This window comes from Hemibagrus wyckioides, linkage group LG06 (genome assembly GCF_019097595.1).
Source record: "Hemibagrus wyckioides isolate EC202008001 linkage group LG06, SWU_Hwy_1.0, whole genome shotgun sequence".
Classification (NCBI taxonomy): Eukaryota; Metazoa; Chordata; class Actinopteri; order Siluriformes; family Bagridae; genus Hemibagrus; species Hemibagrus wyckioides.
Genome location: NC_080715.1, coordinates 23,311,320 through 23,334,593, shown reverse-complemented (window position 1 = coordinate 23,334,593; position 23,274 = coordinate 23,311,320). Strand labels below are relative to the sequence as shown.

The following is a 23,274-nucleotide window of genomic DNA, read 5'->3' as shown; positions in this document are numbered from 1 at the left end:
ATGACTCATAATGAGAAATCTTCTAAGCAAACATAAACCAATTAATTGAAACTATTCAGTTACACATTTAAGCCTGACCTTTCATGCTTTTAGTACCAATGAAATGTAAACCTGGGAGAAAAAAAACTTGTTTGAAAAACATAACGTTCAAATAAATATTCATGGATAAAAACTCGGTGTGGTGTTCAGGGCAGAAACTAAAGCAGAAGTCAAAGCGTTGCTTAAATGTACACAGCGTCTAGAGAGTTAATTAGCAGGTGTGCTGCGCATGCGCACAACGCTATTGTTCAGGGAACGTTTGATGCCCGGGGCGCGGTGATTCACCTGCGGCGGATAGTGCGCTCTCTCAAGCCGAATCTCGTCCAATTAAAAAACAGCACAGAAACCTAACTTCCGGACAACGTCACACCCCTAGACCAGTCTAGGTAATCACTGCGAAACATGCGCGGAATTGTACCGACAGCACTTTTTGCGTTTGTGTTGTGATTATATATTTCGGACCACGGTTCTTAAAGAAGTTAAAAGGAAGTTGTGGTACAGAAGATTTAGTGGCTCTCAGTGACCGATTGCAGGAGAGTAAGACCCGCAGGACAGCCGCGGGTTCTTTCTTTTTTTTTGCGCGCGGTTTGGTTTCACAAAGGCGATCCCGTGGGAACATTTTAATCGCCTTGTCAAGATGCGAAAAGAAAAAGGAGCTCTACGTCTTCTCATTTTGTTCATGGCACTTGGTAAGTTGCCTCGTTGATCACTGAAGAGCGCCTTTGTCTTACTGGTGGTGTGTTTGTGGTTTAAAAGTTTGTTTGTTTTTTAGTAAAAACACGGTCGCGGGTCTTGGCCTCATCTCACTTCTCTTTAAAAAACTGCTGGGGGAAGTGGCATGGTGCTGATTGCTAGGCTAATTCAAAGAAATGTTCTATACTACATACTAAAAGATAGGCAAGTAAGATCGAGGAAAGGAAAGAGTCTGCATGGGGTAATTGTTTAGAAAAAAAAAAAAAAAAAAAAAAATATATATATATATATATATATATATATATATATATATATATATATATATATATATATATATATATATATATATATAGGTGGTATTTGAAGTGGCTGGAAACTGGCAGAAATGTTAATCTAAGCATGAATGTCCACAGTGTTGGGTTTGACCTCCTGAAGGTTACAATATTATTAAATATTTGTTTCAGTGTATTTCAAAGTATCAGGCTGTTTGGTTGCTGATTATAGTGTGTTAACACACCACACTGTTACTTCCTTGAGCTGAACTCCTTTACTTCATTTACCAGAAAGCTAACAAGCAAAAAAAAAAAACCCACTTCTTTTTCTTATTAATGGTTGTCTGTTTAACACACTTCCACTTTTATCAGCTTTACAACAGTTTCTACTAAATCTTTTAGTAGGATATTTTCATACGTGACTAGTTTTTTCATTGTTCTTTACTAATAGGTTTGTTTCTTATATAAGGAGGAGGAGGGGGGGGAGTGAGTGTGTGTGGGCGGAGGTGGTTAGGGTTGGAAAAAGGAACTTAATGAAACTTGTTTTTGTTTCAATAATTACAATTCCAGCATATTTTGATTTATTTCTTAAATAATCAGTCACCTGACTTCATTTGGCTGAAACCTTGTTGCTTTTGTCATTCTTATTAAATCTTTATTTATGTACAGTCTTTGGTTTGGAACTTGTTGCCAGTACATGTGGAGGCAAGTCTTCTGCTGTCTCTGCTTGCATCTGTTTCACTGTCTTTTTTTTTTCCCTTCCTCCAGATTATCAGGTCCTTATTCATGCTCAGCCCTTGATTTATTTTATTTATTTCCACTCTGCAGCTTCCGTGCTGCCTGGACGTGTTTATAACTCAACAATGATCAAAATCTAAACATTTATTAGAGTAGCTTGTGTTTCTTGTTTCAGTCATTAGAGCAGGGTGAGGACCAAACAAGGCTGCTTGCAATTAACATTTCCATAAATGGTGTGTGCTCAGCATTTGGCATTGAAGTGAAGCCTCTCAGTTCTGGTACCTACTTCTAAAGTGCCAGCCACCAGCCATGTTATACAGCATGTTTGTTTAATAGTCGGGGGAAAGGGTACTTAACCTACGATTCTTTTTTCTTTTCTTGTTTCATTGGTAGTTCATTGCAAATAAATTGGGGAGCAATTCTTTGGCACTTTTAAGGAAATGTCCATTTAACTTCATCCATGTCATCCTCTCCTCTGTATTGTAAAGGGAGTTTGGGATTGTCTTGGGTCAGAAGCCTGGGTCAGAGAGACTGAAGCTTCTACATGACAACCTACATCATGTTGCATATTTGCTGTTACTACAATAGCTTTGATGTTTCTCAGTTTTTAACTGATATGTTGGAGTAATTTCATTATTAATATGGCAAGCTGTCTCTGTTTCTGGCTATAGCATATGTACAGAGGCTGAAGATGGGACCAGAGGAGAGAAATGCACTTTTCTCTTTGCTCAACAGCGGTTCTGCCGAATTTCTCCGTATTATTCTCATACGAAAAGTGGTTCAAATGCCTATAAGTCTAAAGCATAGTTGGATTTGGTATTAATGTGTGTAGGCAAATACAGCTCAAAGATGGCAGGAGTGTGGTTTTAAAAAGGAAAAATAACATAAGCAATGTAAATAATTTCCATATTTCTTTTTCAGCTGTGCTGTGTGAGAGCAGGTTGGTGAAAGTGCCTGCTGGTCCACTGGTGCGTGTCGAGGGCCAGTCCGTGTCGATCCGCTGTGATGTCTCGGACTACGAGGGGCCACGTGAGCAGGATTTTGAATGGAACCTTATACTGGATAGTGAAACCAGTGTCCCTCTCATCTCCACTTTCGATCAGACTTACACAGACCCCTCGATGAAGGACCGGGTCAATAGCGGTGACGTCAGCGTTAAGAAACTGGCAGATGATGCAGTAGAGCTGACTATTCAAAAGGTCAGGGCCTCGGACAGCACCATCTACCGATGCAGCACACCCAGCACTGATTCTTCCGTCAAAGGGAACTACTTTGCAGATGTGGAGCTTAAAGGTGGGTTGTACTCTACACATTGCTGTTTTTACTTGAGCTATTTCTATACTGTCAAACAAAATCAAATGTGACCAATAATTTCAAAATTAAAACGTTAAAAAAAAAGAAGTTAAAAATAACTTAATGCCATGTTTATAGAAAAGATGTACGTTTCTCCCTGTTCAGTCATTCGTGAAATCCGATTTTAGGTAATTAGGAGTTAACTTGTGAATTGGGTCTGTGACCTCTCAGTGTAACAGGAAATGGCATGCAGCTTTCATTCCAGTTGCATGACGGGGGTCAATCGAGACATGACTACACATTCCATTAGGATTTGTATTCATTTGTCATACTCTGTTATATGCTATAGAAGGGCATAATGTTTCATTAACATGCCAGAACAATGCTGTGTGTTTTATTTTACTTCTAATATCTGGTTTATTTTAAAGTGTAACATACATTGAAAAAAAAAAAAAAACAACTGGTGGCTGGATTGGTGTTTTGTAACATGACATTAGTGACGGTGATTTCCCATGAGGATCTCTTCAGCAACCACTAGAGAGAAATCTGGTTTGCTTAATTGCTGTATATCTCTGAACTAGAGGAAATGAGCTAATGAAATAATATTCTGTTACTTATTTGTAAACATGGCTGGTCAGGTTTATCAGAAATTGTCAGAGTAACTAAAAAGAAATGTTCTGTTATTTAAACAGCAGATGTACCTTACTTCAGTAAAGAATTTGTAAATTGTAATAGACAATTAACCAATTTGATGCTGTAACTTTCTTTCTAAAAATTCTTAAATTCTAATTCTTTCTTTTTGTACAGTTATCGGCGACTCTCTAAAAGTGACACCAGCCATTTCTCAGCAAACAGTGTCCGAAGGCGAGTCAGTGAACCTGCAATGCAACATCACTCGGGCCTACACAGCACACACTTCCCTGTCTGTCACTTGGTCTTTTAGAAAAGGGACATCATTGGAAGAGCTCTTGACATTTGGACCAGGTGATGTGTTGAAGGTGGGAAAAGCCTTTGCCCAGCGTTATGCAGACGGAGAACTTATTGTGGGGCTTTCTGGTGGTGGCAGTTACGGCTTGATCCTGAAGGGAGTGAAACCACAGGATCAAGGTGTGTATGTATGCACAGGCAGAGAGTGGACCAGGCAGCCTGGAGGAGGGAAGGGCTGGCAGAGTATTCTAGAACGGAGTGAAGAAATCGGGAATGTTCTAGTCACACCCTTAGGTGAGTCACACAGAGTGTGTGTGGGGGGGTGTTTTTTTGTTTTTTTTCTCACTGTTTTGAAGTGATGAAAGTGAACAGGTCACATGTTTAACTGTTGCAGCTGAGTCATTAGTTGAAAAAGAAATCTAAATCCATTGTTTGTGAATTAAATTTTACACGGGGTTATTATTCTGAAAATTAAACTGCAAATTTCATTTAATGATGGCTTACCTATTAGTTTAGCAGCTAGTATCTATTGTGGAAAGTACTGCTGTTGCCTATGACTTCTTGATTTCAGCCAAGAGCTCTTTGTAAATCTTTAATTATGAAGCACTATGAACAGTGACATGAAAGTGTGTGGGATGCTACATGACCTTTTCATAGCATTTTATTTAAACATCTCTGCATTTACAGGCGTTCTATACAATACAGTGCCACCATTGTTAAGGGAGAATAATCCATTGTTCCCTAAAGATAATAAATTAAATTCAGGCATTATCTCTCATTGAAGCAATATTTTAATCTCCAGCTGTTCTTCTCTGTTGTTTTAGCCCAGTCTCTGGTGGTTTCTGTGGAGAAGAATGTTACACTTAGAGTGGAGGACACTCTGAATCTGACCTGCTCAGTAGCTGCTCATGGCCTGCTTTCCCTGGGAATGGAGGTGACATGGCTGGTAAAGGGATTGAGCAGCTCTGACAACCAGCAGGTGCTGCTCCATGTTGGACGTGATGGCCAAGTTCTGAGTGGCTCCGAGCTAGTGAGCATGAGCAGGATTCAGCCAGGCACCTTCAGGCTTCTACTCCCCAAAGTGCAGCCCTCAGACTCCGGCCTGTACTCATGCCAGGTGAAGTGCTGGTTACCACAGGGAAGTGGAGGATGGTATCAGGCCGCTGAAAAAACCTCTGATCCTATCCAAGTTCTGGTAACACAGCTTGGTAAGTCGAATTTTTACTCTTTCTTAAGCAGTGTTGGGTCGAGTGTTCTATTTATCCACTACCATCTTTTCACATAGTAGTTCTACCATCTGCAGCAGTGTGTGAATGTGGTAGAAAGTGTTGAGTCAGTCTGCAGCATTGCAGGATTACAGTCTCTGCTTTTTGTCGAAATAATAGTTTGTGTATAATAGCTTACTATTGATTGTTACTGTATATCAGTAACCACAGATATATTTGGATCCTCCTTACTGTGGAGAATGTAACGCATAAAGTGTCCCCTGTTGTCTTTTTGAACATCTTTATAAACACTACTAGCTATACTGTGTTGCCACGTCTTTATATCAAGCTGCAAACTGCCCAAAGCTGCAGAAAGTCCCAAGTTTCTCCAAGATGTCCCTTTCATTTTCCTTCTGACCAACTGTTGTAGTGATCACTTAATGAAGCGTTCATTGTTTTAAGCTATTTGTAAAACGCTTAGCAGTCTGCTTGCATCTGTGCTCTTTTAAGAATTCAAGTTTAAGTTTACAACCCGTTATACCGTTTAATGTAGATATTGAAAATATATTCTGATTACTATGGGATATGGATACAGATAATTGAAATTTACATTTTATTAAAATGCAAGTATGTAAACATTTTTCAGTGATCATTATTATGGTATGCTTTTAACCATACCTATATTTTTTTGCTTGTGCTGTTTGGTTTGGCTCTCTGTCCTGGAAGGTAGCCAGAAACAAAAAAAAGCACTGTTTAAGTTTCAACCATCACATAACCTTTATCCTGTATTTTACAACCAGTTGTGCAATAAAACGGGCAACTGGAGGGAAAATTACCCTTGGTTAATTTTTTGGTTAACAATCTAATGGGCCACTATGTTGCTGTTTGTCCATGTTTGATGGCCTGTTATTATTCTATGAGATCCCTGTCCTAATGGACTTTTGTTTACTGTAACTCATTTTCCCATTTTTTATCTTGTACACCTACCTATGGTGAAGTTTAGAAGGAGAAACAGTACAGCTACTGTCTCATTGGATTAGTTCCTCTTTCCGTGTACAGAAGGAAGTTCTGTGCCGTCACAAGCTTTATTGTATAGGTTCCCTCTCAAACCTAAGTGCTAATCAGTATCCATGTGTGCTAACTGCTCTATGAAGGTCTGCTCTATAAATAGTGCAGTGCGCTCAGTGTTTTGTGCTTCAGCATTAGATATATTACATTTCATAGTAAATTCATTTTGCGAAACATTTGAATGTTACACAGACAGACTGTGCTTAAATGTGTAATCCAATTTAATAGGAACACCTGCTTATTTATGAACTTATCTAATCAGCTAATCATTTGGCAGCAGCACAATGCATAAAATCATGCAGATGCAGATCAAGAGCGTCAGTTACTGTTCACATGAAACATCATAATGCACAAAAAGTGTGACTTTAGCCACTGATACCAGATGGGCAGGTTTTAGTAAACTGTTGATCTCCTGGGATTTTCCCAGACAACAGTCACCTTTAGAGTTTACACAGAATTGTGAACAAAACATCCTGTGCACAGAGGGCTTGCAGGCTGAAACTCTTAATTGATGAGAGAGATAAGGGGAGAGTGACCAGGCTTGTCTGAACTGCCAGGAAGGATATAGTAACTCAAATAAGCACTCTTTACAGCTGTGGTGAAAAGCATCTCAGAATACATTTGCAAGAGAAGGAATCTGAGGCTATCATGGCCAAAAAATGTGCCAAAACAGTACAGTTAAAGACTAGAAAAGGGCCAGGTGATTTCCCCAACCCTCCCCTGTCCTGTTTGGTGCTGTTCCAAGACCATATGTCATATTTTTGTAGTTGACTGACAGATGTGGGTCCCACTTTGTTGTAGCTACTCCACCTTCAAGGTTTTATTGTTTTGTTCATGTTGAAATGCTTTTGTGCTCATCACACCTGTACAGAGTAATTATTTGTGTGTATATATGTATGTATGTGTATATAATATGTATATGTACACTATATTGCCAAAAGTATTCGCTCACCCATCCAAATAATCAGAATCAGGTGTTCCAATCACTTCCATGGCCACAGGTGTATAAAATCAAGCACCTAGGCATGCAGACTGTTTTTACAAACATTTGTGAAAGAATGGGTCGCTCTCAGGAGCTCAGTGAATTCCAGCGTGGAACTGTGATAGGATGCCACCTGTGCAACAAATCCAGTCGTGAAATTTCCTCGCTCCTAAATATTCCACAGTCAACTGTCAGCTGTATTATAAGAACGTGGAAGTGTTTGGGAACGACAGCAACTCAGCCACGAAGTGGTAGGCCACGTAAACTGACGGAGCGGGGTCAGCGGATGCTGAGGCGCATAGTGCGAAGAGGTCGCCGACTTTCTGCAGAGTCAATCGCTACAGACCTCCAAACTTCATGTGGCCTTCAGATTAGCTCAAGAACAGTGCGCAGAGAGCTTCATGGAATGGGTTTCCATGGCCGAGCAGCTGCATCCAAGCCATACATCACCAAGTGCAATGCAAAGCGTCGGATGCAGTGGTGTAAAGCACGCCGCCACTGGACTCTAGAGCAGTGGAGACACGTTCTCTGGAGTGACGAATCGCGCTTCTCCATCTGGCAATCTGATGGACGAGTCTGGGTTTGGCGGTTGCCAGGAGAACGGTACTTGTCTGACTGCATTGTGCCAAGTGTAAAGTTTGGTGGAGGGGGGATTATGGTGTGGGGTTGTTTTTCAGGAGCTGGGCTTGGCCCCTTAGTTCCAGTGAAAGGAACTCTGAATGCTTCAGCATACCAAGACATTTTGGACAATTCCATGCTCCCAACTTTGTGGGAACAGTTTGGAGCTGGCCCCTTCCTCTTCCAACATGACTGTACACCAGTGACCAAAGCAAGGTCCATAAAGACATGGATGACAGAGTCTGGTGTGGATGAACTTGACTGGCCTGCACAGAGTCCTGACCTCAACCTGATAGAACACCTTTGGGATGAATTAGAGCGGAGACTGAGAGCCAGGCCTTCTCGTCCAACATCAGTGTGTGACCTCACAAATGCGCTTCTGGAAGAATGGTCAAAAATTCCCATAAACACACTCCTAAACCTTGTGGACAGCCTTCCCAGAAGAGTTGAAGCTGTTATAGGACAGAGGGTGGACCGACGCCATATTGAACCCTATGGATTAGGAATGGGATGTCACTTAAGTTCATATGTGAGTCAAGGCAGGTGAGCGAATACTTTTGGCAATATAGTGTATGTATGTATGTATTTGATATTTGTATAGCCTTCCTGGCAACTTTAGTTAAACTAAGCTTGCTATTTTAATCTGATTCTCTTATCACAACAATCATAAGGCTTTTCCACCCACAGAACTGTCGTTCACTATTTTGCACTAACTGTTGCTCACTTTTTGTGTACTATTCTGTGTACACTCTTGTGTGTGAAAAGTCTAGAAGAGCAACAGTTTCTGAAATACTCACACCAGCTTATCTGGAATCAACAACTATACCATGGTTAAAATCAAACATTTTCCCCATTTTAATGTTTGATGTGTACATTAACTAAAGCTCTTGACCTATGTTGGCTTAGGTGTGATCTTCAAGTTGTTTTCAGTTCGGTAAGGTCATGTGTGTGCATATGCATGCATGTGCCCATGTTTGCGTGTGTACCTCCTTGTCTGTGAATGTACAGAGATTAAACAGCTGAAACAAGAAAGAATGTAAATCCTTTATGTTCCTCCAACAGAAGTTTGTTTGATCAGATGACAAGTGTATGGCACCACCTACCTTTTTAATCTGAACAAAAGTTGCAGGTTAATGCTTTTAATGACATTCATTGAATTCTCACTTCTCTGTATCACAGAACCAGATTTTAAGGTGGGTCTCAGAGCCCCTAAGATCCCCCAGTTCACAGATGACCCCACTGAGCTGCTCTGTGAGGTGTCCAATCTACTGAACATGCCAGATGGTAGTCTGGGTGTGACCTGGTCCTATGCCATCTTGCCAGAAGATGCATCTAGGAGCGTAACCACCATCGCTTCCATAGATCATCTTGGGGTCATGGTACCAGGAGAGATGTATCGGCAGCAGCTGGGTGATGGTAATATAGCAGTGACTCGCACTGATCCGAGCACATTTAAGATGCAACTTCTGCGCACTCAGGACAAGGACATGGGCTTGTACTCCTGCAGTGTGGCCGCCTGGACCCGTGGCCGCCAAGGAGAATGGAACAAGGCCAAAGAGATTAAGTCCAAACCTGTCGAAGTACGGTGGTCATCTAAGAGTAAGCACACGTTCTTTTTTTTTTTGTGTGTGCAGTTGATCATTTCATATTGAATCATCATTAAGTTACTTATTGCAGCAATTTGCTGTTAAATTTCCTAGGTCACAGTAATGAACAGGAGCAGATGATACATGAATGTGCCTTATTGCTTCAGTTTCATAATGAATTGAGAATAATTTTAATTTTTAATTGTGGAATAATTTGGTCTCCTTCACAACAATTTTGACACACAAAGATCTTAGAGCAAGGACAGTTTCCAATTTTCATTCCACTAACCTCAACATTCCAGTGACATGGAGTAACGCTGTTAGTAATTTGTAGTAGTGGTTAATTTGCTCTACCGCTGGCTTGATGACATGACATAAACACATGAAGTAGGCTTCATTTTCAACTGAATTTCAATGTAGGAAAAAAACTGAATGATTTTAACCTTTGCTTTCAGCACCGGTGCTCAGTGTGGCAGCTGACCAAGTAAGAGAGGCTTCGACAGGCGGCTCTACGTTTGAGATGAGCTGCAAAGTGACCGCTCAGAACATACAAAACCCCAGCTATTCAGTGCTCATCCGCTTTGAAGAGACTGCAGGTGGAAAGTCGCGTAAAGTTGTGTCTCTGAGTGCAGACTCCATACTGCAGCTGGAGGAAGGAGTGGTGCCCAGCCATGCTGATAGTGTGGCTCTAGAGAAGACGGGCCCACTAGAGTACCGCTTCCGTCTGAACAGCGCTCAAGTCTCTGACCGAGGCTTCTACTACTGTGACGTGACTGCTTGGACACGTGATCAGAGCAACACATGGAGAAGTGGAGTCAGTGCTGAATCAAATAAAATACAGCTTGACTTTACTGACACAGGTATTACCCTGCAAATGTGATTTACATTTAAGCCAGAAGCTGACGGAGTGTTACTTATTTATAGTTAGTACAGTTCATTGTCTGTTGCATTGCCCCGAATAGCCCTAGATATGAACTCCCCCAGGTAAATATCTGCAGCTGCTCATTGAACCCTCATTCATTTCATCATTTTGTGTGTATGTATGTGTGTTGTGTAAAAGCAGTGTATTTTGGTGTTTAAATCTCTTATTGACAAAACTGGAAGTTATTAATGTTTCCAGCCTAACAGCATGTGTTTACCTGCTAATTAATGTGAAGCGAGGAACAAAATGACACAAATACCTTGTCAAATGATTACACTTAGAAAGGTTTGGACATACCAGCTTAGAGTTTTCTTTACTGCATCACTGGCTTGACTGTCTCATTTCCTTAGGGGGAGTCCATAACAAAGCATATGGCCTTAAAATTGTGTGTGTGTGTGTGTGTGTGTGTGTGTGTGTCCACAGGTCCTGTATTCAATGTGTCCATTTACTCAGACAGCAGTCAGGTTAAGCCTGGGGACACAGTCAAAATGAAGTGCTTTATGTCTGTACATGGGGCGACATCCAACACAGGCAAGTAGTCTGTCATTTGTATTATAGTAAACATGGCCACAGTCCATATGAAAACAAATAATGACATACCTCAAAGAACATGCAGAAAGTCTTGTTCTGGGTTGTTATACTGGGTATATTTTCAATAGAAGCATTGTACAGAAAACAGGTAGAGCTATTGGATGTATACTCTGAATACGGAAGTGTGATTTTGAGACTTTTCACGAAATGTTTGTGGAGTTATTGCATTTTATCAGTACAAATGAAGAATAGAAAACAAATTCAAAAATCTTTTGGCATGAAAGAGCTCTTGGCTTGAACACTATCATTGCAGTTGTAGTTTAGCTCCAAAGCATGGAGAAAGTTGCTCTTCCAGGTTCTGTTTGAGTTGCCTGCTATTAAAGTGTTTGCAGAAGGTTCATTGTTGTAGGGTATTACGTTGCTAAGTAATACAAGGCAATGTTTGATCCTTGCTCCAGTCTTTGTGATGTGCAAACTCACTTCCAAGACATATCTTTCTATTTCTTAAGACAGAAATGAATAATGGTTGTATTTGTATGTATTATGTTAGTTTGCTGCCTTTTATTACAGTGCTACATTTAATAATTAACATTAGTGTTTTTAAATTGGTTGCGTGTATACATTTTCAGATTTTTAATGCTGTCATTATACTTCGGCTATAGGTTGATCAAATTGCGTTTACATAAAGGTGCAGCTTTGTGTCTGTAGTATTGAGCTCTGTATTGAACTGTAACTGCTTTTTTGTGCATGGTGGTTTTTTATTTATATATATATATATATATATATATATATATATATATATATATATATATATATATATATATATATATATATATATATATATATATATATAAAAAATACATACATATATATATATATATATATATATATATATATATATATATATATATATATATATATATATATATATATATATATAAAAAATACATATACATAATACATATACACACACACCTTTTTGGAAGAAATTATGACCTCAGCACTCAGACCTCAGTCATGAGAAACCTTCTGGCACTGTGCTTCTCACACATGATTTCAAAGCATATTAAATTTGCATTGTACAGTTATTTACTTGTAAAACTGTAGATGCCTGCTCTCGGGTATAATGCATTAACTCAGATCTAAATTCTCATTGCTAAGAACTAAGCCTGCAAATTTTCTCCCATATCTAGTGTATTGAGCCACTATTAATTCAAAAGTACAGTACTAGTATGTCCAAAAAGAAATGCCAGCATGTACTGCCAAGTTTCTCATTACATATCTCTCTTGTTTCATGTACACTCTATAGAGAATGGCACACTTATTTCAAGGCTAATATTGGCCTAGTTGTTATTCATAGATTGAGAATAAGGGCCATTGTTCTCCCCTAAGGCCCTGAAATTATCTTTGGTTCATAGAAAGCACCTGCTATTCCTGTCTGAGTGCCCTGCTCCTGTTGCAGTCTCTGCTCTCACTCCCACTCTGTTAGTAGGACTGTACATTGTAATGGAAACAAGTGAGCTCACCACTCCATAAAAAGCAAATTGCACAATAATGTTAAATGCTTTAAGCCAACCAGCTTGGAAAATCATATGCACTGCATTAGTCAGCAATTTGTAATAAATTTTTGTATTTTGAATCCTTTGGTGTAAGGAAGACAGACTGTAAGGAGATTAATCTCTGTTTTTGGCTTCCAAGAAAGAAATGGAAAGGAAGCTGTGTTGTACCATAGCACCTGGTCACTAACTGTTTAGTTAACAACATTCTTATAGAACTGAGAAGCAGCAAGTGGTTTGGATAGGAAGTGATCCATATCCAATTATTTTGAAAGAGGTATTGGTGAAGGGTGTTTTGTATTGGTTCTGTTTTAAATAGAAAAATAGGAGAAGTATGTCCTTATCTTTATCAGCAACATCACGATTACTTGTTCAACAAGATCAACGCCCTTGATCTTACATAGACATATATGATTCCATCCAAAAATATTGGAGCAGGGCATTTGTTACACACTCTAGGACATGTGGGTTTGGTGAAAAGCTGAATGCCAGCTTTCATTTACTCATATTTACATCTAAATGTGTTGAACAACTTTAAACATGGCATCTTCAGTCTTTAAGTAAATTACACTTATTATAATTGGTTGCATCATGCTGCCAACCTGCTGTCATCACCAATTTTTTGGTTTCTTCTTTTGTAATGCTTTCCCAAGCTTGTATCCAGCTGCTTCTATCAGCTTTGCTTTGAGAGCTTTCTTCCTTCAGTCTCCTTTTCAGGAGGTGAAATGCTGCCTAATTGTATTATGTTCTTGTGATTGACTTGGCCAGTTTAAAACTTTCTACTTTTAGTCCCTGATGAAGTCGTATGTTGTGCTGGCAGTGTATTTTGGGTCATTAGATTGGATGCATTTCCATGCAGACAGAATGTTTCTCTACTTCTGGATTCATTCTGCTGTTGCCATCATGTGTTACATCAAGAAAGATTAGTGAGTCTGTTTCAGAAGCAGCCATGCAAGCCCATGGGTCAAGCATGATGCAGGTAGTATGTTTTGGATGATAAGCAGACCCTTCCTTCCTGCATACTTTGGATTTTCTATTACCTCGGTAGAGGTTAATTTGTTTTTTTTGCCACCATAAGAGGTTGTAACTTTGTTCTGAAACTTTTGTGGCTCATCTGTTTGTGTTTTTCTGTGAGTATATCTTGATATGAATGATTGATATATCTTGATATTTAGTTAGAATTCTGGGTAGGGATAAAATGACTTGGCTCTGCTAAAAGCACACTGAGGTGTGGCAGCTCAATGCTTTCTGTTACACCATGTCCTTTGTGGAGATTCCTTACATAGCACAGGGCATGCATGCAGGGACATGCCTGTCGGAGTCTCAGTTTTTGTATGCTAAAAGAATTTAGCACTCTTCTGTTTAAAATAGAAATGTCTAATGCGTTGAAAAGAGATTTTACTTTTGCGCCTTCCTCTGCAGCACTTGTAACAATGTGGTTAATAAAAAAGTTCCTTTTAAAGAGTTTTCCCTTTGTGCTCAGATGTCTAATTCTTTTCTCCCCTATCCCACAGGTGAGGTGGCATATGACATTGAATGGTTCCAGAGTCCATCACATGCTATGGAGAATGGTGCTGTGCCCCTGATCAGCATGGACCACTGGGGAGTAGTAAAGAAGAGCAGAGGAAATGAGGGCACACACTGTAGTATACAACGCACTGACAGGGACACATATGTGCTCAATCTTTACAATGTTCAGGACAGGGACATGGGCAGTTACTACTGCACAGCCAAGCTCTGGCATTTCTCTCCTGACACTCGACTTTGGAAAGAGGGGCAGACACTCACTTCAGCCTTAGTCTTTCTGTCCATCAACTTGCCATGTAATGATTTTTCCATATATACTATTTACAAAAACAACTGTAAATTAGCTAATTATTTTTCCAGACATCAGTGTTTTGTCTTAAACAAACAGTTTTTTTTGTCTCTTTTTAGTGTGGGACTCTGTGAAGAACCCAGTGTTATATGGCCTTGGAGCAGCTCTGGTTGTCGGCCTGCTGTCTATTGTCCTTGGTCTTATCATTTCTCGCTGCTGCTTCTCCAGAAACCTGATGCACACGCCACGCAGCAAGCTCATGGACCTGGAAATGGACTGAGCCACGTGACCCAAACTCTTCCTCCTGCTAATGTGACCTCATTTTACTTTAACCCACTTCAAGATAGCATGGCTGCTAATGTCCTTAGAAATTGTATTGAGCCACAAGTATTCATATATGTGTGAGTGCACTGTTTCAAGGGAGAAAAGGAGAATCTTTACTACTTGCGTGTACTCAAGATGATGCTCCAGTGAGAGACACTTATCTCAGGATTAACTTGCCGAAAGTGGCCCCATCCACATTAATGACTGTTCTCAGAACCTGTCCTGGGTTTCAATGTTTTTGGAAGCACTTCATCAGGAATAACATTTTGCACCCCCGCAGGCATAGAACTGCATTATGGTGCAGCTATTAACGCTAAATAATGAGCAGCAGATTTTCGTTCCTGGATGAAGGACTGTTGTGAAAGAGCTGCGGAAGCACAAGACACATTGAACGAGCAGGGAAGCAGATTCTAGAGTCTGCATTCATTCTCCCAGTCTCACTCCAGAGTCAGCCCCTGTCACTTGATGACATCAGCCATGCATGTCCTGCATCTAACCAGCCTGTCTGTCAGTCAGAGCAGAGTCCTGCTGTTCAGAAGAGTGTTATTCAGGATTCCAGCTGACCGTCACTAATGGCCGGGGGCACGGTTTCCTGATCTGCTCCCACAGTGCACCCCTCTCTCGTGCACTCACTGCTGTCTATTAGGGCATGCTTGGCTGCAAGCTAGTGTCCATTGTCCTAATGACTATCAGTTACTAGAGCTGGGCACTTTGCGGGAGAAAGTGTGCCCTGCTTACTCTGCTGGTGTATAGCACACTGTCTGATAAATGACCTTCCACTTCATGCTCGTAAATGCTTCCTTTCTTCACATAATGCACACAGACACACACTGATGCAGTCACATACTAATTTTAAAATGCATTAATTTTTTTTCACAGAAAATAGAACAGCTGCACTGTCATTGCCCTCAAACTGCACTCAACTGCTCTCTTGTCCATTACAAGCTGTCTCTTTTGAAAGCAGCAGCTGTGTTGGCCTGCAGTCGTCCATTATGTGACTCAGAAACCATGTACAGTGTGGGCTTTTCTGTATTGAGTTAAAGTAAGATTCTGTATTTGTTGCTAAACAGTACTTTAGGATGAAGCTGACCCAGAACACAAAAAATAATCTGCACTATATTGCTGCATGATGGGACTTTTTAAATCACTTTTAGGACTGTTTTATTGTATTTTAAGTAACATTTGGGGGTGTTTTTAAAAAAAATTATGCTTGACTTAGTGCAGTTTTGTGCTTGCCTGTCTTTTGTTTAAATGATTTTTGAACAATACTTAATACATAAAACAGGAAATAATTCCTCAAAAAATTTATAACATAATAAAGGTTTTTAATAACCACAATGTGGATTAATGTGGCGTTTTTTTGTTTTGTTTTGTTTTTTCTCCTTAACCCCTTGATTTTGTTTCTGTAAAGTCTAAATAAATTACTGTTTTTATATTCATAAGACATTGTTTTGGTGGGAGTTGAAACAGGCTTCCATATTACTATCTTTCACTTACATATCTATGTTAATTTAAATTTCATAATTTAACAATTATATTTTTTAATGTAATAATGTTCCCCGGTGGTCCAGTGGTAGGATCCTACAATCTCCTGGATAAAAATGGGAGGGTCGTGTCAGGAAGGGCATCCAGCGTAAAACCTGTACCAAATCAAAATGTGGATTGGATGATCTGCTGTGGTGATGCCAAACAGGGAGAATCTGAAAGACAACATTCTTTTATGTAATAAGAATAACCAAATTGTTAGATACTCAATAAAGTATACTTCTTGTCAGCTCAGACCAGCCTGGTCATTCTCTACTGATCTTCCTTATTAACAGTGTTTCAGATTGCAGTATGTTATTTGTTTTTCACACTATTTAAATGAGATTACTCAGTTCTTTATTAAGAAAGGTCAAGTCGATTTATGATCTTGTTTTAATTTGTACCGATGAAAGTGATGTAATTGCATGTGAACAACAAAATATCACCTGGTATTCACTAATTAAACAAAAGAAATCAACAAAAAATTAGTATTTCACTTGAGGAGAAAGTTAGGACACCCTATGCCTAAAAGCTAGTGTTTCCCCCATTGGCTGAAATAACCTCAATGAGAGGTTTCTTGTAGCCATCTACCAGTTTCTGACATCGACTGGAAGATCGTTTCCCCCACTCCTCAATGCAGGATTCTTTCAGCTGTGTGATGTTCAGGAGGTTTATTGCATGCACAGTCCATTTCAAATAACCCCACAGGATGTCAATAGGATTTAGATCTGGGCTTTGACTTGGCCATTCCAGAATACTCCATTTTTTACTTTTCAGCCAGTCCTTGGTGGATTTACTGGTATGTTTTGGGCCATTGTCATGTTGCAAGGTTCAGTTCCACTTTAGCTTCAATTTTTTTGACAGATGGTCTTACATGTTCCTCAAGCACCTTCTGATACAATGGTAGAATTCATAATGGATTCTATGATGGTGAGCTGGCCAGGTCCTGCTGCAGCAAAGCATCCCCAAACCATAACACTTCCACCTCCATGTTTTATAGTTGGGATGAGGTTTACTGTATTTGGTATACGCCAAACATGCCCTGTTATGGTGTCCAAATAATTCAATTTTAGACACATCTGTCCGAAGCGCATTATTCCAGAAGTCTTAGCCTTTTTCTCTGTGTTCTTTGGGAAACTTCAGTCTTGCCCTCATGACAGAAAAGGTTTCCTTCTTGCACACCTCCCATCATAATTAAAGTTGTGTAGTTTCTTTCTGACTGTAGATTCATGCACTTTGGCATTTTTAGGGTTTTTGAAGACGTCTTTAAGCATCTTGTAGGCTGCTCTTGGGGTGGATTTGTTTGGACAGCCTGACCTGGCCATGTTGTCATTGATTTTCTGGACAATGGAATGGCTGATTACAGATTCTTTTGAGATCTTTTTAGATACCTTAGATACCTTTTTTCACATGACTGTATATATATGCATATATATATATATATATGCATATATATATATATATATATATATATATATATATACACATTATTATTGCATATAATACATATCTATATATATATATATATATATATATATATATATATATATATATATAATCATTCACTCTTTTTTATTGTCACATCACTTACTAAACCTAATTCCAGTAAACATTCTCCGCAGCTCCTAGTCATTTAGAACCACTAGATGGTGATATTGACAGTTACATTAACCACTGGGTAGTGTTGTAGCTGCTAAATTCTGCAGCTATTTTCTTAATAACAGTTCAAAGATTCATCTCCATCTGTAAACCTGAAAGGATCCATTATATTCTGTATTAAGGGTGCAAAGCTAACAAAGTCCTTAGTGGAATTATACTGTAAGTTAGAAGATTACAACCACATTAAATATGAAATAGATCTTGTTTAATGATCTTCTATGGTTTACTAATAAAAGCAATTAGGCAGCCAACCTTTTTTATTTTTTTCAAAATATGCCCTGTTTTTATGAGTATTTTCAAATAAATCCTTCACATGATGACAGGAAACCCACTTCTTGTCTCATTTCCTATTGGTCTAACCATATATGATTTTGGGTTGGATTCATTTAGCTAAACCATGAGCACATTCTCCACAGCTGTATCATGGTGTATGCTGAAAAACTGAATCTGTGCAGTTTAAGATGGTTCAGTTAAGTTTGTTCTTCAGCCTCAGCTGTGGCAGCTCCTGTTGATGGGCCTCAGAGGACTCCTGCAGACTGGTGAGATTATATCTATAACAAACTAATGCCGCTAATGTTTATGTAAAAAGAGATCCAGGAATACGTAAAATACTGTTGAGAATTGGGAAAACATACACAAAAAAGTAGCAAAATAATACGTACATGTTTTATGTAAAACAAATATTAACTTTAAAAAGGTGACGCAACAGAGGATTTTACTAAATTGCTTACTCTGCTTTGCTCTACTTTCACATGCTGTACTGATATACTTCTCAACAGTATACACACATAATGAGAGAAAATAGAATGGCTGGTTGCACTACAATGAAAAATGAATGAATTAATACAACTTATGGGTTGTCTCTGGGTTCTTTGGTGTCCCAACCAGTGGCATGGATAGATGGATTAACTCCATTTATATATAACTACATATAACTATATTTACCTGTAGCTGTGAATTTATGTACATGGTTCCCTGCATTTGGCTGGAGTTCCATCCATGTTATGTTCCTATAGCTCAAGTCTAGTGTTCCCAAGCTTTTACTGTAGATGAACAAATGAATGATTTAACCTGTCTATATATGTATATGAACAAAAGAACTCAGGATCCTGTCTTTTATCTATATTTGTCCAGAGGTTTTTGTGTTATATAAAACATGTATTACATGCATTATACGCTGGCTTAAATGGTCACCTAGTGTTAACTGAATTTAAATTAGTTTGTCTCTTTAACAATGAGTCAACTCTTCCTCTATCTCTATCACTACCTCTTTCTCAGTGACTAGAACTTCTTCTGCTTGTCTGTCTTTGCTCTATAACATTCTTCATCTTAGAACAGTTAGTAAGTTTCATTACTGATTTTATACATGTGTATATAAAATGGACTTTAATGATCTAAAATATAATTTGAAAATAAAATTTCATACATTCACTTATTACAGAGAGTTTCTGTATCAAAATAATAACTTATAAAAATAACAATGTATGTGATACAAAAAAAAAGTATTATGTGTATATTGTATAGGATTTACATGTTTTACATTTCCCTAGCCCAGGAGTCTCCAACAGATCACTTTCTGAGTAGCTCATCTGAACTTTCATTAAATTGATAAAATCAAATTAATTCAATAAACTCCCACCCTGACTGAAATTCCAGCTAGCACCAAGACCATACATGGCAGAGTTATATAAACTTAAATCTATAAGCAGAAATTGAAGCAGTTTGGATAAAGTATAAAGAAACTCATGACAGATCCTTTCAATTTGGAAGCTGCTGGGTATTCGACAGCGTTAGGAATAAAGCTACGATTCTGCCAAAGTAAAACTGGTGAATAAATCAATCCTGCAGGACCAGTGTGCTGTAAACATTTCTTATTAATGCAGCTGGTGTTTTGGAGTAAAGTACTTATGAATGCCATAAAAATACTATATGTTTATATTTATAAAGTACAATACATTACACTTTTGTCGAAATTATTATTGCCTTCAGTATGAAAGGTGTTCCTTTTTTTTTTTTTTTAAATGAAAAGAGTGAGACTTGCTGAGGCCATCAGGGTTTATGCTAGGGGTCTTGTAAGTGACAATGTGCTGCTAAATAACAGAATCAATGTGAATGAATGAATTAATAACTGATTTTTTTGTGCTCACACAAAAATAGCTTATTCAGCTGGTTTGGTTTATGGCAATAAGCTGTGTAAATAAATGGTACATAAATGGTAATATAACATGAGTAGCTCTCAGAGGAAAAAAGGTTGGAGACCCCTGCCCTAGACACTTAGGTCTGAAACTTTGCATTTCTTTGTATACAGAAATATTAATTTATAAGGGTTGTGAATTATAAAAGAAAAGAGTATTTTCTTTCATACTTAACAAAACTAAGAGTGAGCTGTGGTTACTGAAAACACTGTGTGAAATAATGTAATATATATTTATTAGTCAGGTGACATGAACAGTCATGCTTTAGGTATATTTTCATGTAGAAAGCCAAATAATTTTGTTTAAAAAAGGGGGTTTATTTGTATCAAATAACTACAAATACCAGCCAAGGTTCAGCTAGTGACCATCCAAACTGGCCAAAGCTGAACACATTTGAAAAAAAAAAGAGGCCATGTTGGTTCTTATCACTGTACAGTGAAACAGACTAGAGAAAGAAGAGAAGCTTCTCATCAGAATGGCACTGATGAATAGTAAGAGGAAAGAAATTCCACTGGAATTCAGGCTACACTAAGTAACCATTTCACAAAACTATGTGATTGAACTTCACATTGCATTTAGATATTCGCTTTGGATTGTGAATCTGAATCATAAACATGTAGCTTACATTGATGGATGTTTAAAATTCTTTTAAAACATGAACTCTTTGAAGCTGTTTAATTATAATTTTAGTGATGTATATAAATGAACTTGCTTTACTAGACAATGCATGTCTTTCCCATACAGATGTTTGTGCAGGTCAGCAGGAAGTACACATCCAGGAGTCCACGGTCCATTGTACCATGTGAAAGGATTTCCAATGTCCATCTCCTGCAATGTTAGTGGCCTCAAACATACAAGGATTCAAGAATTTGCTTTTTCAATTTATCAGCCAGACAGGCCAGATGTTGCAATCCCAATCATTAGCACTAATGACAAAAATTATGCTTATGCAAAGTACTCTACAAGAGTGCATGAGAAAAATATTGTGATCGAAAGGCAGTCAGACACTTCAGTTATTTTCCACATTAATTCTCTGACTGGACAAGATTCTGGAGAATATGAATGTTACACTCCAAATACAGATGTGGTGTATTATGGAATCTACAGCGCAAAAAAAACAGTGAAGGTTTTATAATTCTCTTTTGCTATATACCAGGTGATTAAATATGTTATGAGGGATAATATGTCTGATATTGTTTCGTGGACATAGATTTTTTTCTATATGTGTAAACATTAATTCCTTACATCCCACAGTGATTGAGGATACTCTGTTGGCATCCTACTCTGGACCTCCATCTCATAGCCTCTCTGTAAGTCTCCAGTCAGACCTTCCAACACACTCATCTGTCTGTTACATGGTATCTGCGTGGCAGCACTGACACTCGACCCATCATCAGTTTGGATCGAGATTTAACTGTGAGGCCTGGACCAGAGTTTGAACACAGATACCATTCTGGGTTCATAACTATGGAGAAGATCGAAGACTCCACATACAGATTCAAGATAACACAGGTACAGCAGTCTGAAAGTGGTGAGATCTACTGCCAGACTGATGAGTGGATAAAAAGACCCAGATCGCTCTTGGGTGAGGATTTGCCACAGGAACTCCACAGGGTCCAACATAGAGGTCAAAGCTCTAGGTAAAATATATGAACTGGATACTGTTACTGTGTGGATGAACTTGATGCTGCATGGTACTTTTACTGTGCTTGTATCATGATAATTAAGATCCTTTAAAATGGTACTTCAGAAAATAGGATTTTATATCTCGTGATTTCTCTGGGGTTTTTTTTCCATGTTTCAGACACAGCTCACGACGACGGATCTTTTGTTACTCAAATTCAGGTTCAGAAAGGGGCCCTTGAGGAAGGAGACATGATGGAGGTTCAGTGCAGCATAGAGGCTCAGAATATACCTGGATATTTTTTCTCTATGTCTTGGCTGAGAAACAACATGGTTGTGGCTCAAATTGATCACAATGGTGTACAGATTGTAGATGACACCGACATTAAAAGAGAGAAAGATGGTGAACTGAGGACTGTGAAGAAGAGCAAAAGAGTCTTCGTTCTCACTATCCAACCAGTCAGGGTTGAAGATCAGGGCACCTATCAGTGTAAAGCTGTACAAGTAGAGGAGCTAGAGACTGGGTCGATCACTGAAAGAAAAAGCCAGCTATCACATGAAGAAACTGTGCACATCAGTACCAAAGGCCACACTCTGTGAACAATGATTAATATATAAAAACAGGAAATAATTCCTCAAAAATAGTATATCATAATAAAGGATTTTAATAACCACAGTGTGGATTTTTTTTTTCTCCTTAGCCCCTCGATTTTTCTCTGTAAACTCTAAATAAATTACTATTTTTCTTTTATATTCATAAGACATTGTTTTGGTGGGAGTTGAAACAGGTTTCTATCTTACTGACTTTCACTTGCATATCTATCTTCATTAATTATTTAAATTTCATTATTTAACAGTAATATTTTTTAATGTAATAATGTTCCCCGGTGGTCCAGTGGTAGGATCCTACAATCTCCTGGATAAAATGGGAGTGTTGTGTCAGGAAGGGCATCCAGCGTAAAACCTGTACCAAATCAAAATGTGGATTGGATGATCTGCTGTGGTGATGCCAAACAGGGAGAATCTGAAAGACAACATTCTTTTATGTAATAAGAATAACCAAATTGTTAGATACTCAATAAAGTATACTACTTGTCAGCTCAGACCAGCCTGGTCATTCTCTACTGATCTCCCTTATTAACAGTCTGGTTCAGATTGCAGTATGTTATTTGTTTTTCACACCATTTAAATGAGATTGGCAGTTTCTGAAGTTGTCAAACCAACCTGTTTGACACCAACATTCATGATACTGTTAAAGTCAATTTCTGTTAAAGTAATTTTTGCCTTTCTGGTATTTGATATAAACCTTCACTGAAGCTCTTGACCTGTACTATTTGATTTTATGCACTGTGCTGTTGCCACGTGATTGAATAACTACAAAAAAAAAACTGCATATAGAAAGCACATGTTTTACAGACCATAATACCCATAAATCCAGCCATTATTGAACTTAAAATAAAAAGAAATGTGAAAAAAAAATGATGCTACTTCCATCACAATTTCACATTTACATAGCCAGTGGACTTTATGTGTATGTGTGTATATGTGCTGCAGGCCATTAAATAGAGCCCTTCATCCAAAAACATTCTTACTTTACTCTGCTGTCTTAACATTGTCTACTGGCTTCAAAATCTCCCACTGAATTTCATCTAGTTTAGTTGTATTCACAACACAAGATTCCTAGCACTTCCTCTGAAGGGAAG

At 38.5% G+C, this 23,274-nt stretch overlaps 1 protein-coding gene and 1 pseudogene across 1 annotated transcript; both read left to right on the top strand.

The window, feature by feature from the left end:
* The first annotated feature begins 320 nt into the window (after nt 1-320).
* LOC131354483 (prostaglandin F2 receptor negative regulator-like) lies at nt 321-16,371 on the top strand. The gene is made up of 9 exons (XM_058392197.1): nt 321-728; nt 2,664-3,035; nt 3,843-4,256; nt 4,787-5,170; nt 9,015-9,434; nt 9,877-10,281; nt 10,767-10,874; nt 13,945-14,253; nt 14,366-16,371. Exons 1-9 carry the CDS (start codon nt 677-679, stop codon nt 14,524-14,526), a joined length of 2,625 nt encoding a protein of 874 aa, XP_058248180.1. The 5' UTR covers nt 321-676; the 3' UTR covers nt 14,527-16,371.
* A 1,893-nt stretch (nt 16,372-18,264) lies between these two features.
* LOC131353807 (immunoglobulin superfamily member 3-like) lies at nt 18,265-22,293 on the top strand (annotated as a pseudogene).
* Nucleotides 22,294-23,274: the final 981 nt, after the last annotated feature.

Coding starts and splice junctions, on each gene's coding strand:
- LOC131354483 (XM_058392197.1), top strand. CDS start 677: ATGCGAAAAGAAAAAGGAGCTCTACGTCTTCTCATTTTGTTCATGGCA. Junction 9,435..9,876: donor AGTACGGTGGTCATCTAAGA/GTAAGCACACGT, acceptor CTTTGCTTTCAG/CACCGGTGCTCAGTGTGGCA. Junction 10,282..10,766: donor GCTTGACTTTACTGACACAG/GTATTACCCTGC, acceptor GTGTGTCCACAG/GTCCTGTATTCAATGTGTCC.